Here is a 15,473-nt window from a genome sequence, read left to right on the forward strand (position 1 = left end):
ACATCTGTAGCAAACAATTGAAAAATGTATTTGATGAATCATCTATTTCCTCAGGCATTCTGGTATGTCATAAATAGTGATATTAAACAGCTACAAGGACCTTAATAGAACCAACTGTTCCATTTTTCATAATGCATCCAATGGGTATGGTAACCTAGATAAACTGCAAATTATATCAAGAAACAGCTAGAGAAAAAATGCCATAGGTAAAAATTTCTACCTGTAAAAAAGTCCAACACCAGGTATACCTATCATAAGGTCTCACTTAACATTTCAAATGAGGAATTAACTGGCAACAGTGTAATAGATAAATCTTATCAAGGCATCATCTTGTGACCTATATCAGTTTATTGCAAAACAGCAAAAAGAATTTCAGTTCTGTCTTAAGTTCTGGCTGCTCAGCATTCTGTCTCTCTTACTGAATCTGCTTTGCTTTGGATGTTGTCCCCATAACTCCTAAAATAGGCTTTTGTTAGCTTTGAGAAATTAAATGTTACTAGTATTGGGAAAACAAACGTGTGACTATTGATAAGGTGTTTGTGGGCTTTTGTAACACAAATAAATATTCTAGTGACAGAGCAGAAACAACAATTTCACCAAATGAGATAGTTTTGAGAAGGTACTGGACACATGAAAATCTAGTTTCATGTGGAAGTATCAACTTCAAATAGTGCTTTGCTAGGACAACTCTGTACCTCACCTTCTACTTACAAATGGCTTTTACTTATTAGATGACACAAGATGTTAAGAAGACTCCGTGAAACCCCTTCCCTAAGCAGTGTTCCATTTCAGAATGAAAAGTAAGTATACTTAGTCTTGATAAGCATTTCTTAAAAAATTTGAGCATTTACATAACTTACGTAACAGAAGGTAAAGTATCCGTATTTGCTGGTGAAAAAGCATTAACAAAGCAAAGCTATGTTTTAAAATACTTGTGGATATGTGTGCACATACACTATCTTCTTCTATAAAAATGTATAAATATATACACATCCAGGAAAACTTGGAAAAAAAGTATTTACAAAATACATGATCTGCCTGTAACCTAAAACAAGGCAAGGAACCAGCAGAGTTTACTTTGTATATAAAACCTAATGACTAGCTATTAACAGCAACTATTTGTTAGTATCAAATACAATTTTCTGTTTAGAAGGTATTATAGATATGTAAGAATTCTATGCATAAAGTCATCAAAAGTTACACGCATATCAGTTCCAGTGACCCGCAACTTCAAAAAAAAGTCTCTCTGTCTCTCTGCTTTTTCTAGGCAGGATATAAAATGCATCACTTCTTTCATCATAAGATGGAGTGATGCAACACTTCTTCATTCATTTTCAATTAGTTAGCAACTGGAAATACTCAATGAACCTCAGATCATAATTTGACATCTGGATCTACATAGCATAACACATTTCTTCAAGTATACCTTGCAATCTAAATGAAATTCTTTCTTACACTTTAAGAACAAGAAATATTACCAAATTACACAGCCAAGAAAAGCAGCTAAGTCATATGAGTGACCTATTATGGAACCCACTAAATTCCATCGGCACGTTCATGGGCAATTCATATGATTTTCAAAATAGAGATTTCAGAAGGGATTACTGTTTTGTTCTGTGGTGCTTTAGCACTTCTAGAAAACTATACTCTTCAGCTGAGTCCCCTTTTTGGCAGGTACTTTACTGACCAGCTGCTTTAATGACCCTTTTTTTCTTTAGACCTGAAGAGAACAAAATGCCTGTATGAGGAAGGCAAGAGGGTTCACTTCTTTAATTTTCTAGCAGTTTAGATGAATAGGAAAAAAAGGTGGAGAACAGGAAGTGGTTCAGCTTCTTGGCACTTTAAGAGTACCTCTCTTTATTAGAAAACAGCTCTTTCCATTGATTTTTAATAGCCCTCTGATGTATAAGCCTTTCTAGCAAAGAGCCCAATATATCTATACTGTGGATGAAAAGTGGAAAAGCACCAGGCATCAATCACAAGGAAATTAACTGGTAGGGAAAATGTTCGGATGAGAGAAGAAAGTAGTGGGTGAAAAAAAAGTGAAACACGCTTGAAGTAAGTGGGAGAACATGACCGCTTACTTGCAGGAAGATAGGAGTTACAGTTATGCAGTTACTGAGAAAACGAATTAAAGGTAAACAAATTGAAGATAAACCTTAAACAAGGTGGTATTATTTTTGAGATCAGATATCTTTTTCTGATTACTTATAGGTAATATTATAAAGGTGCTTCATCCTCATTCTGTGCTTTAGAGAATCCTGAAAGAGTGACAAAAGGAAAAAAAGAAGCAAGGTTGAGGAGTATTAAAACAACAATGAAAAGCCTGAAGGAAAACATAATGTATCCAAGATAATGGAAGACTGAGATGCTGTATCTTCTCCTTATCAGTAGTTGGCAAAAATCAGAAAATTTTAGTATCAGTTTTCATGTCATCAGCCACTTCTAAACTGGCTAGTAAGTAGCAACTGCTACTTACTGTCCAGTTTTCTATTCAAAAATCAAGTTACATTTTGCAAGGTGGAGCACCAAAATAATTCTTATAGCCTTTTAAGAGAATATTACAGGGAAATAAGAATGTTCCACTTAAAAACTGATGTTATAACTTCAAACATATTATAAAAAGTACTGGCAACCTTTATTTTGTAATGATAACAAACTCAATTTGTCATAATGTATTAAAAGCTCCTCTCTAAGAACAGAAGAAACCACTTGATCACTGATCAATAGACATCAAATTCCACTCACATGCAGAAATCAGTAACATCTTTTACTGTCACATATTTTCTGTAAAGGCCCCAGGCATGCGTCAAATGCATCAGGAGAGGGAACATATTAACTGCAGGGTAGACAAACTGCAACTGTTAACTAACCTATAGGAGAAGTGCCTGCCTTTAGTTTCCAGATATTTGTTTCTCCTGATCCTTCCTATATTCCATTTATCACTTCTGTCCCTGTAACACTTAGAACTATACCTTAATAGACACTATTATTCCTGGATTAAAAAAAAGAATTGTACTTTTTTAAGCAAACTACTTCTCCATCTTTTATTCCATAAACTACATTAACTGACCCCTGACAGTGTCTTTATAAGGAGTTATAAGGACTTCATCTCCAGCCTCCAGTGTTAAATTTTCTCTGTTCAGTTTCCAAATTCTCAACTTTCCTTAAACGCATTCAAACTTAAAAACACACAAAACACACAAAAGTTGTACATGCTATTGTAGCATCAGTCTCATCAATTTTGTTCTGATAGTCAAAATGACCTCTTCACATCCTTTTGTACATTAAATTGAAACATAAATCATCTCAGCTGTACTGTCTAAAAGTGCTTTTTCACTAGGATTAGTAGGTAACTTTCAAAGTTTTTTGTGGTTTTTTTCATAAGCAAGATTATATACTTCAGTGTCACTGATGATAATAATCCAAAGGCAGAGTTGAAACCCAGTTAAAATTCACTGAAAGCTCTTCAGTGTGATGTTTTACTATTGATGACAGCTTTTTTCAGCTACAATTGCTGAATTAAATTAGCTTTCAGATGTGTTGTAAGTGCTCTATGTTGTTGATCTCTTCAATCCTAATAGAAGCAATTTAATATTTTGCCCCAAATCCTTTAAAATGGCTGACAAGAGCTACAGCTGCTTCAGGGAAAGGTGTAAGCAACCATAAAAATTAGTTATGCATCAACCTGCTTCCACTCAAGCATTTTCAGTGGCTAACTTATTGAAGAAATTGATGGACACTGAGTAATGTAATTTTTGACTGTGTGAAAAGTATAATTCTATCCATTTTGAATTTTGTACAGTTCAGTTTTCACTATATCTCAGGTTCCAACTGCGGTTTTTTTGCCAAAAGAGATTATAATCAAAGTTTGTAACTTCCAAACGTCCTTGAGATGAAGAATGCTACAAAAATTTGTCTCTTTAGCAAGATATCTGAATATTTTAATTTTGCAGCACTGGTTCATTGACGATCCAATGAGCCCATTCTTCCAGCCTATTGCCTGTTTTTGCATATGCTCAGAATATTTTGGTATTTACCCATGGTTAACCAGTCACCCCTTAGACTTTCTCTTAGCTCTCCTGATTATTTGTGTACACAGACCGCTTGCTGTAATTTATGATACTTTTTTGGACTTCATAGGGTTGGATTCTCCATTTCCTCAAGGCTATTTGGCTCCATTGATCTTGTCATGCAGTCATTGCAATCTCAGTCCAACCTTTTTCCTGCATGCTCTGTATATATCTACAAAACAATAACCATCAAATGTGTGCCCCAGCTGTGTAGAAATTAATTATGCATGCCCTTATTGTAATATATTCATGTATTATGCCTGCACTCTAATGCAATTTCTGACTGAAAATTGTTAACTATTATCACCAAAAGGTGAGTTTTATTCTAAGTTTTTTAATTGCAATTAAGCTAAATATTATGAGTTAACCTTCCAGAGAGGAAACTTAAACCACTAGAAATTACAAAGTGTGCTTTGCATCTTAAAATCATCAATACTGAAATTGTTACATAATTTAATGAATAGACTCTATTCCTCTATACCTCTAATATTTGCATTCAGAATGGGTAAAATGATTCTGAGTTTATTTTACATGACTGTGGTGTGTCGACCCTACAGCAACTAAGCACCAGACAGCTGTGAGCTCACTTTCTCTCTGTCAGCAGGATGGGGGAGAGACTAGGAATAGAGCAAGCAAGAAAACTTGTGAAGAAGAAATGAAGGGAAAGAAAATCAAATAAATGAAAGAAAACAAAAACAACCAAACAAGAACAAAACCACAAGGAATGCAAAGGTAATCACATGAGTCTGATAGCAATGGCTCAGCTGTCCAGGTCATGTCACCTCCCAGCTTCTTGCTCAAACTCAGCCTTACCACAGGGAGGACAGTCAGAATGGGAAAAAGAACCTTGACACTGCAAGCACTGCTCAGCAATAACCAAAACACTGGTCTATTTACTAAGACTGTTTTAGTCACAAATCTGAATCACAACAGTGTAAGAGCTGTTATGCAGAAAATTAACACCATTCCAGTGAGACCCAGTACAATAAGACACTGTAAAACATAAGCAGAAATTATTAAAACTCCAACTTCAGTGAAATGCTGTCATAATTTGCTGAAGTCATGGCTTTTGCCTGGTTTTCTCACTGGTCATCAGCCTAAATCATGTACTGTTTTTTGAAGATTCATTTAAGAAGGCACATGTACACTTTTCTGGGAGATAAGAGACAACATTTTGGCTTCTACACAATCCTGATGCCTCAAGGGCTGGGTACCAGTAAAGGATAGACAATATCTCTGTTTGTGCTCAGACCCATGCTTTGTCAAAGCAGCTCTCTATTCCAAATTCCTTTACAAATCAAATAGCAGCATCCTGTGATCTTCTCAATAACCCAGCTGTTTGCTCCAGGGGATTTTGAAAATTCATTTGACTACTTTGACAACAGAAAGTTTGACTGCCTTTGAATCTGCTTTCAAAGACAAAGTTATACAGGTCAAGCTGTTGCCCATGGAATATTCTGTTCAGCTTTGACAATGATGGATACCTTTCATGACCATTTCCCAGATCCCTTATGCCTACACTTCACAACTGTCCTTAATGATGAATGACAGTCATCGGCATGAATGACAATTTTCCACTACACTCAATACACTCATCCCCAAAGAAATGGCATTATCATTACCTTTCCTTGCTATAATTTATCAGACTGAAATCCTACAGAGTCTCTGATTACTAGATTCTTTATTAATGTAATAACTTGAACAAATACTAAATTATATGCTTTGCAGATGGTGAAAGATGAGAAGTTGTTAGGTACAGCATATTCTATTTTCACTACTTTAGGAACTGCAAATCTTACTCTAAGGAAAATGCAATGTGAATAAGACAGACTGTTTTGATTTGAAATTGGTTTGGATATCCTGGTTGAGCCTTGAAGAAACACATAGCTGATGGTTATAAAATTAAGGGATATTCAAAACTCTATTTTAATGTAAGTCATCTTCTCACCACTCAGTGGGTTTTTTTTTGCTATGGAGTTACATCAACAGGGACTGAAGTAGTGTAGCAAAAAGACCCTTTGGAAAAAGTCATCAAGTCTTTGTACTTTGTGAGGAAAGTTCTCAGGCCACAATTCTTGGCATTGATTACTCATTACCTGCAGATCCAACTGAATTTATCTTAAACTAACACAAGCTTTGTTCAAAATTATTACTTCCATTACTGTAACAATGAAGGTCCTCAGTCACAGACCAGAACCTCTCTATACCTGTGTTCTATAGAAACGAATTAAAAAAGACTGCACATGAAGTTGTGGGCATCCCTGGAAGTGTTCAAGGTGAGGTTGCACAAGGCTTGGAGCAACCTGGTCTAATGGAAGGTGTCTCTACCCATGGCAGGGTAGTGGAGCTGGTTGAACTTCAAGGTCCCTTCCAACCCAAACCATTCTATGATTCTATGATATAGAATAAAACATTTGACGTCTAACAGAAGAAGAGTATAACCTAGATATAATTCACCAAATAGAAGGGAACATGATAAGTATAGAAGCATGAGAATCACAGAACCAATAAGAAAATACTGATCAGCTTGGTGGGCACTGTTTTTAGAGAACTTGAGTCTTGCATTTTGCAAGGTATCACGTTAGTGATTTATAGAAGAAGCTTCCTAAGGTTTCAGAAATGTAAAGGCTTGCAGGGCAGGAAAACAGAAAGCATGAAGTAAGTTGTTTTAAAACAAGCAAGCATGGAAGGGAACCTGAAATAACATGCCCCTTGAGAGGACAAATGATCTTTACTCTGGGGGGCAACAGCTTTTATTTATTTTTTTATTTGCACATATACGGAGATGAATACACTTTTCTAATAGCTTTCAGTTTTTACATCAGTGGTATACCTCAGCAATATTTATCCGTTATCGATATGAGTCAAAGAGGGTAATTTTTTTCAGGGTCTAGTAGGAAGCAGTATGTTAATGCTGATACCTTGAGAGAATGCTTGTGTTCACATTTATACATGGCAGAAGGGTGGGAAGACAACTCTAACATGATATAGAGGTGAACTGCAGGACACATAAAAACTTACTTTCCATGGCAGATCACTTTACACAGACACAGAGAAAAAAAGTATTACTAGATGATGCCAGGGAGTATTCTCAATCTCCTTGTGCACTCCTCAACTTTGGGAACTTTGTGCATGTTTAGCTTTGTATTTGCAATCTTTATAAATCTGGCTGCTTCAGAAGGTACCTAATTTTATACTTACAAGATGATTCAGCACCATTTGTATTGTCCAGGTGTGCTGTTCGTGGAACGCAGGGCATCTTCTCTGAGTCCTGCAGTAGCTTCAGAAAAACCTTTCATGAAATAGGAAAAAAATAAATTAGAATCCATTTTCTAAAAAACTACTTTACATATCCCAAACATCCGCATTGCCATATGTTAGTAGTGGCTGCTGTAGCCACCCTCCTGGAATATGACTATAAAATTAATCAAGCTCTCCAGAGGAGGAATCCTGGGGATAAGGAAAAAAGAAGAAACGCCAATAGATGCAAAAGCACCTATGCAATGTATTGCTGGCCCATGCACACTATTGTCTGCAAAGATTTTTCAATAGACTGGCTGCCCTTGGTTGATATTTTATTCTCCTAAACTGTGGTATATTTCAGAACTCAGTTACTACAGTTTTTTACTAAAGGCATGTTGACAGCTTCAGGTCTTTTCTGATACGTTAGATGGAAATCTGTGGGCACAACTGGAACTGCTATCGAATAGTTCTACATGCACCAGTACTAAATCTGACGTACAGAATTATACAGAACCAAAAATCCACAGAGCTCTGGGAAGGGTCCATAGATTTATGCAAGCATATGGGCAATAACATTATTGTTATTAAAAGATATTTAAAGAACAATGCAATCATCAGGCGTAGTCAACATTAACAAAGACCTGTCTAATTAATACTATAGAGAAGACTGGGCGATACTGTATGTTCTGTAGCAAAACCATCCACATTCTTACCCTGAAATGGAAGAACATAATTGAAACCTGATACCTAAAATGACTATGGGAAAAACTGAAGTAATTTTTGTACAAGTAACAATCTAAAAAACCGCACTAGAGTTAAATTGTAAGGGTTGAATCTTCCTAGGCAGGGGGACACACATCAGAAGTGTTTTAAAGGTAACATAACAAAAAAACCCAGAAGAATTCACCAACTTTATAACCATGAGATCTGTTTAAAGGTGTATACACATTGCCAAATAGATTTGTGTTTGACCTATTGCTTCTTGCTTAATCCTGTTACACAGTTCTGTCCACATGACATCCTTTGAATTTCATAGAGTTGTATTTAATTCACCAGTCCCTCAGCCTTGCAGAAGCTTGGAACAGCTTTCATAGGGAGTCAGTTACTAACGCTTACCCCACTTCCTGTAAGTTCAGATGAAAAATAAAATTAACATATTTTTACCTTAACCTGAAGTGCAATTTAAACAGTGATCTAGATATTTCAGATAAAAAGAAAAGAAAAATTAACAGAATTACCATAAGCATCTCTAATCAAGCAACAAAATTACAAATGAATTTTTGCTTTCTTTTGATGAAAGCCTTCTCCTTTTTCATGTCTGTGTTGAGCAGCAAGACTTAGATTATAATCACAGTGCAAATTTCAGAAATCATTAAGAAACGTTATTTCTTCCCACAAAAGAACCTGAACCTGATAGCAGTTATAACAAAAAAATCCCTGTTTCCAAGGATCTTATACAATAGAAAATAAAAACAGTCAATGTGAAGTACTTTATAGTTATAGAAAGATATTTCTTGACTTGCTAAGGTCTGACTGTTACAATAACCATATTTTCTGTGGTCAATGTAATTGCTATTTAACAGTGATTATTGATTGCACTTGTTACCTGCCAACTTTCAGAGAGCACTTTTGGTCATTAACAACTGCAAGGGCAGAAGAAATTAATACCTCCCGACATTTTATTATCGGACTCTGGAGGGAAATCCTAACTGCCCAAAGCCACATTCTAATTTGTTGCCTTGGGCCTGCTTGCTAATGGTTCCTCTGCACACCGATTCCATCAAGCAAACTGAAGTGAACCGACTAAAACCACACAGGAATTAACCATCTCTGGCTAGGATGAAGGATACACTACAAAACTGTTGCCTGCATATGCACAGTTCAGATCCAAAACTCCTGCTGAAGCTGCAGACAGACTTTTTCTTCTTTAATCACAAGAAAGAATGTAACTATGCCTTAGAAAAGAAACAAAACCACCACGTATTTTTCTAATACAGGCTGTGTTCACTGCAGCTTCACTGACACAGCTATTCTGGCAGAGCTCTAAGGACAGAAGGCCAACTGCTCTGCCCAGTCCTCCTCATAGTATCCAGGCAGCTCTCAAACATCCCATTAAACATGCGAATCATTAGGGACTAGATTGTACAGTGTCATGACAAATTATCTAATGGTGCAACAAGATATTGTGGTCAGAAGTAGTATTAGCCTAACAATGTTATTAGCAAAGTACCCTCCAAAACAGACCTGGAAAAGTCAAGATTAGACATGATGACAGAGACAATGTGTTCTTACATACCTAAAAGACTGGATTAATTCAACAAAAGAAGGTGTCTTCTAGCCCTCAGCAGAGCCTCCCTTTCCCTATACATCTTAGCAATTTCTGCTTAATTTCTGCTATGGCTTGCAAGTCCACATCTAACCAAGGATTTTTCCAGATGGCTCTGTAGAGGAGAACCTGAGGAAATGCACATTTCCTGTAGCCCTCTGAGATGTACTAGGCAGCTACTACTCCATTTCTTCCTGATTCCTTCTCTGGGACAGCCTCATAAAAACAAGCCTGGTCCACTGATACAGTGGCATAGTAACCTTGACTCTTCACTGCAATTATCATTCCTAAAACACATTTTGACCTGAAGGGAAAAAGTGCAGAAAACCAAGGTAGCTGAAAGAAAGAGAAAGTAAAGGCGGGGGGAAAAAAACAAGAGCAACAAAAAAAACTAGCCAACATCTATAGACAGTCTTTTATCATCTAAAAGCAGTGACATATTTTAGCAGCATTTCTGGGCCCTACTACATTTTCTGTTCACATTGGGTTTATATTATCTTCCAGGAAGTACATGCTGAGCATAGCCTTCCATAGCTATGTGTATGTTTGACTAAGCAGAACAATGCAGAAGCAGTTTTAGAGCCATTTACCGTGCATGACTTAACTGAGGAACTTTTGTAAGCATGTCAATTGTTATCTGCTAAACAGGAACATTTCTGACTGTCAGATACACACTCAGAGGGAGACAGACACTTGGCACAGCTCAAAGCCACAGGAAGAAACTGTATGTTTTTGAGGAACGTGCTTAAAATAGGTAAGGAGTAGCGTGACTCAGTTCTAGCACTTGCCCCTGCAAACTTGCTCCATGCCAGACACTGAAGGACCACCTCAGCCACTGGTGGGGATGGAGAGAGCAGGTAGCCATAGTAGCTACATAGTAGCTGCCTTGGCTACTTCTTTCAGAGCACCAGAGATGTTTAGAACATCCTTCACAAAACAGAATCTCCTTAGAAACTGCATATTTTTTAAGGCTAAACTATTTCAAGGAAGTATATGGCTTTCCCTGGAAAGTTCTGGAGCAAACTCTCTGATCATATCAAGGAAGAGAATTTATAGTACACCATTATCAGGTATTTAGACACACCTAAGACACACCTAAGCAAAGATGTTTCAATGGTTGTATTCTCTCCTCAAATCAAAGCAAGAAAGACATAAGCTTTGAAACCTCCAGGGTTGTTCCACTCAGTTTAATTAACCACTCTTCCATCCTCCTTTTAGTTCTGCTGACACTCTTTGGATTGCAAGCATTATAAAGTACACAAATACAAATGGCTGGAAAACATATTTAAAACCCAAAATAAAGGAAATACGATATTAATGAGATATAGCGTTTCAGGAACTGATTTTGTTAGAACTTCATGATTTTGAAGTACACTTTGAAGTATGAATGGACTTTTAGAGAGTGCAAGCGTCCCTCAGACTGAAAAAGAATAATGGTGTGTGTATGAGAGAACAAAAAGAAAGGATAAAATGAAAATTGGAACACATTTCTTCCTTTAAAGTAAGAGTTCTTTGTTTCCAGATTGAATTGTTTGAATAGACTAAATAGCGCTATTATGTGCTACCCATTTAGTTGCCAATGCAGAGGCTTTTGATAAGAAAATGGAGAATTGAGATTGCAACAATAACTAATGATGAGATGCAGAGATGACAGAAATCACCCCAAATTAATGTATTAAGTCCTCAAGCTGAAGAACTATATATCAATATCTAATACCACCTTTAAACCTTTTTTTTTTTTTTTAACCTTCCCTGCAGAAAACAGCCAAAAGGAAACTCAACTGAGTAACAGATACAGCACACTGAGGAAGATTCCTGTATTCCGTAACAACTTCACATTTACTTTACACATGCTGGTTCCACAAAGTCCTATGATATCCCATAGGGACATAGTAAAAAAGGTTCTCAATATATACATTAACTCACAATCTATGAAGCTAGGCACTGAAGAGCATTCTTTCTTATAGCATGTTAATCACCCTCCATAATTTGAAAGAAAATAATTTTTCAAGAAGCTTTTGACTTGTCTCATAGAATTGTGTATCAGGAATGTGATTTATAGCACTATATAACATGTTTATCAAACTTCTGTGATTTATCATCCTGCCATAGCAAATGCTTGCAGTGCTAGCTTTGTGCACTGTGGTAATTTATAAGATAAACACCGAAGAGATGCCTTTTGTTTTTTCTAAATGACTCAGCTGTATAGAGCTTAGTTTCAAAGGAAACCACATACTTGCTAGCAGATGACTCTTCAGACTGCCGTTTAAAAACAAGTGTGAAAACAGAGATCGTTTATGCTTGTGAAGGGTCCTAAAAACCTATGTTGCAAATCAACATAGTGCTAAAGACATCTCCCAGTGGACCACTTCACGATATAGAAGCTCCACATAGTGGCATATTGGTTCAATAAATCTCATGAACAATTGCCATTTTAGGTTTACTTGCATTGAGTTCTACTTATATCTTTTTCCACAGATATGCAAGATGAACAAGTCTAAACTTGCAAAGCAAACCCAGAACTACTGATGCAGTTTCAAATATCACAAATTTCACATCAAGGGTTATGCACTATGGAAGATACAATTAAGAGTAGCTGGAAGCTAATACAGCTTTATTTAACCAAGAAAATGCCATTACACAGAAAAAGTAAAAGTACCTCTTCCAAGGTGGTGTCAGAAATGCCATAGCCAGTCACATGTAGACGATGAAGGCTTTGATCTAAAGCCTGAAAAAGACTTTTAAAAGAGGTCTTATTTGCCGTTTCTGGAATCACATAGGTCAGTTCAGTCCCACTGTTCTCTTTCAAGAAGGCTTCTGGGATGTGGGTCTGTACAAGAGATGTGATCTGAACAGTATGTTTAGGATCTTGGATTTCAAACACAGAGGGCTATGAGAAAGAAAGATAATAATGCACACACAAAAAAAATATTACCAGAAGTATGGGACCTCGTAATAAAATTCATAGAGTAAAATTTCCACTGATGAAATTGCTTCAAACCTGGGAAAAAGAGACTACTTCCCAGGAATAAAAAAAGTGAGACAAAACATTTTTCAGCTAAATATTGAAATTCATCAGTTTCAAAGACATCATTGTGCTCTTCTAAAGAATAATAATAGTAGTAATAATAATAATAATAATAATTATAATAATAGTGCCACCCATGGAAAACCTACCAAGAAAGCTAACAAAAATGTTTTTTGCAGGCTTTCTTATAATCTGTATCACATATTACTTCCTTGCAGGGACATACACCTCCCTTAGAGTATACACAGCCATTACTTGGCAAGCACTGTGAAATTCCCTACAGTACCTTTTTAGCATACCTTTTTTGTCAACGTTAGACTGTGTCCCTGGCCATATGTTTCTCTCAGATAAGAGGGAGAACCCCAGCACTTCAGCTGGCCACACTGCAGGATAGCAATGTGATCACTGAGCACCTCTGCCTCATCGAGATGGTGAGTGGTAAAGATCAACGTGCAACCTGCATCAGAAAGATCGGTACATGTCTACAAAATCTGGTTTCTAGAGAAACACATCTTGCTTTCACAAAATCTGGTTTCTAGAGAAACATCGTGCTCTCACGAGGATCCTTTAACCTTAACAGAACATGTTTTAGCTCCCTTCAAAACATAAATGCAAGACACAAACAAAATCTGCATTCGGATTTACAGTCTGAATTAGAGTCAAGTCTAAGCGTGCATTGCCTTGTATTATACATGTAAGCAATATTAAGTATTACAACTTCAAGCTGTTTTAATAGTGTAAGAGACGCCTTAAAATCATATAACAGCAGTGTCTGTTTCAATGGATCATTCGCTGTGAGTTATTACAGCTAGTTGAGTGCTCACTAGGTGGAGAGTTTGCTTCCCACAGTTTTTTACCTTATGGCACTTAAAAATTAATGTAGCAAACTGACTGATATTCTTTTTTCATTAGAAGTATATATGCATCTCTACACAGATACGTGAAAAATGGGAAATGAAAACCAGAAAATAATTTTGAGAAGCTAACAAAAAAGAAAATGGTAAGAGAAGAGAAACTTGAGGACAGGTCTCAAAACGAAGCTCAATCTTCTGCTACACCAGACTTCCTTCTGTGAGATAACAGATAATTTTTGTAAGCTCATTTGGCTGCTGTAGTTTCTCAAGTTAGATTAAATGTTACCTCTGAAATTAATGTATTTAGTTACTGAGTGGTACTAGTAATATTCTGAAGATCCTGATTAAATTGATTGAAACAGAATTATAGAAAGTAAGCAGCAAATTATGTGTATAGGCTTTGTACCAGCTTTATACTTCAAAATAACGTCCCAGATGCTACGTCGAGAACACGGATCTACTCCACTGGTGGGCTCATCTAAAACAACTGTCTTTGAGTTTCCAATGAATGAGATAGCAATCGACAGCCTCCTTTTCATTCCCCCGGAAAGAGCTCCAACTGGCTTGTACTGGTGCTGGGATAAATCCAGATCTTCCAGAGCTCTGAAGTTCAGAAATGGGAAACATTTTGAAAAAGTTTACTTCCAGTCACACCATGTGCACTCAGAGCTGAATTACTGAAAAGTCACTGTAAATGGAAAGTGAAAACAACACTACCTCTGACATTACACTTTTTGGTGACAAGAAAAATAGGGGAAAATATATATTTCTCTGCCTGTGGAGTATAAACACTCATCACCCCCTGAAATACAAATTCTGGATAAATATTGTGCAGGAAAATATTGTGCAGGATAAGAACAGACAATTCTGAAACTAGTTCCAAAAATAAAAGCCAATTTGTCTAACAATTTCAGCAAACTCCAGAGTATAGCCTCTTAATCCATGGTAAAGATGGTTATTTCATAACTCAAACAGTGCTTCAGTTTTTGTAGCTGCATATCAGATCTTAAAATTGCCTGAGTTTTTAGGAAATGTATGGTCATTTGAAGTAAATAAGGTAGCACTGCTGGTTTGGGGGTTCTTTTTTTTTTTTTTTTTTTTTTTTTGAAGACATGTTTCTGTGATCTAAACAGATTAGTGATCCCTATGTGGAGTAATACTACCTAATCCAGCCTAATGTCATTCCTGTAGAGATACCTCACAGACATTGCCTTTTCAGCCCCTGCCCTCTGACGAACTTGCCTCTGAGCAGTGTACGGAAACATGGTCAACAAAGGCAGCACTGAAAGAACACTGATTTATTTTTCATCACATTGAACATCCACTCATTGACCTAAAAGGTTTCAGTTTCTATTAGCCTGGCAAGCAAGACAGAAAAGACTCAACAGTCCGAAGCCAATCCCCTGAATCATCTGAATGTATATGCAATCTGTAAACCATGCCATTTAACCTGAGAGAATTGTTCATTTTAAAGAAAACAGGTTCCTATAATTATTGTATAGATATATATCCAGGAAAATTATTCTTAATCTCTTTGGAGTCCTTTTTTTTTTTTTTTTTTGTTTAATGAAAAGCAAATTATTTCATTGTTTTTCTGCATTTCTAGTTTGTCTGAAATATTTTAAAGAACTCAATGCCTGTAAAATAAATTATTTTTTTCTTAGTAGCAAGGCCTGTAGAGTTCTGAATATTCTTGTATGTCATTAGTATGACAGACTGCTGCTGAAATGGCAATTCAGAAGTCTAAGTACGATGAAATACAAGATATTATTTTGCAGAAATTTTAAAACAAAAACTATGCTTGAGTTGGGTTTATTGTCCTACAGAGTTGGTTCTGGTTTTCTAGAGAGAATGCAATGTCCCATGCCAGAAATTTTTCAGATCAGAATTTTTAAGTAACGGGTTTTTCTGATAGCTACTAAAAAGGAAAGCCACTTTGCCACAAATGT

The 15,473-nt window shown here is 36.4% G+C and overlaps 1 protein-coding gene across 1 annotated transcript in view; it reads right to left on the bottom strand.

Annotated features, from left to right (window-relative positions):
* Window positions 1-15,473, bottom strand: part of ABCA13 (ATP binding cassette subfamily A member 13) — a 174,397-nt gene that overhangs the window by 82,219 nt on the left and 76,705 nt on the right. Inside the window, exons 38-41 of the mRNA XM_061369648.1 lie at window positions 13,931-14,127; window positions 12,970-13,127; window positions 12,302-12,532; window positions 7,275-7,365 (exon numbers count right to left, since the gene is read on the bottom strand). Coding sequence (XP_061225632.1) covers window positions 7,275-7,365; window positions 12,302-12,532; window positions 12,970-13,127; window positions 13,931-14,127 — 677 coding nt within the window. The remainder of the gene's footprint in view (window positions 1-7,274; window positions 7,366-12,301; window positions 12,533-12,969; window positions 13,128-13,930; window positions 14,128-15,473) is intronic.

Source organism: Neopsephotus bourkii, unplaced genomic scaffold (assembly GCF_033783945.1).
Source record: "Neopsephotus bourkii isolate Nb327-2 ecotype Australia unplaced genomic scaffold, CSIRO-AGI_Nbou_v1 NB_1508, whole genome shotgun sequence".
Lineage (NCBI taxonomy): Eukaryota > Metazoa > Chordata > Aves > Psittaciformes > Psittacidae > Neopsephotus > Neopsephotus bourkii.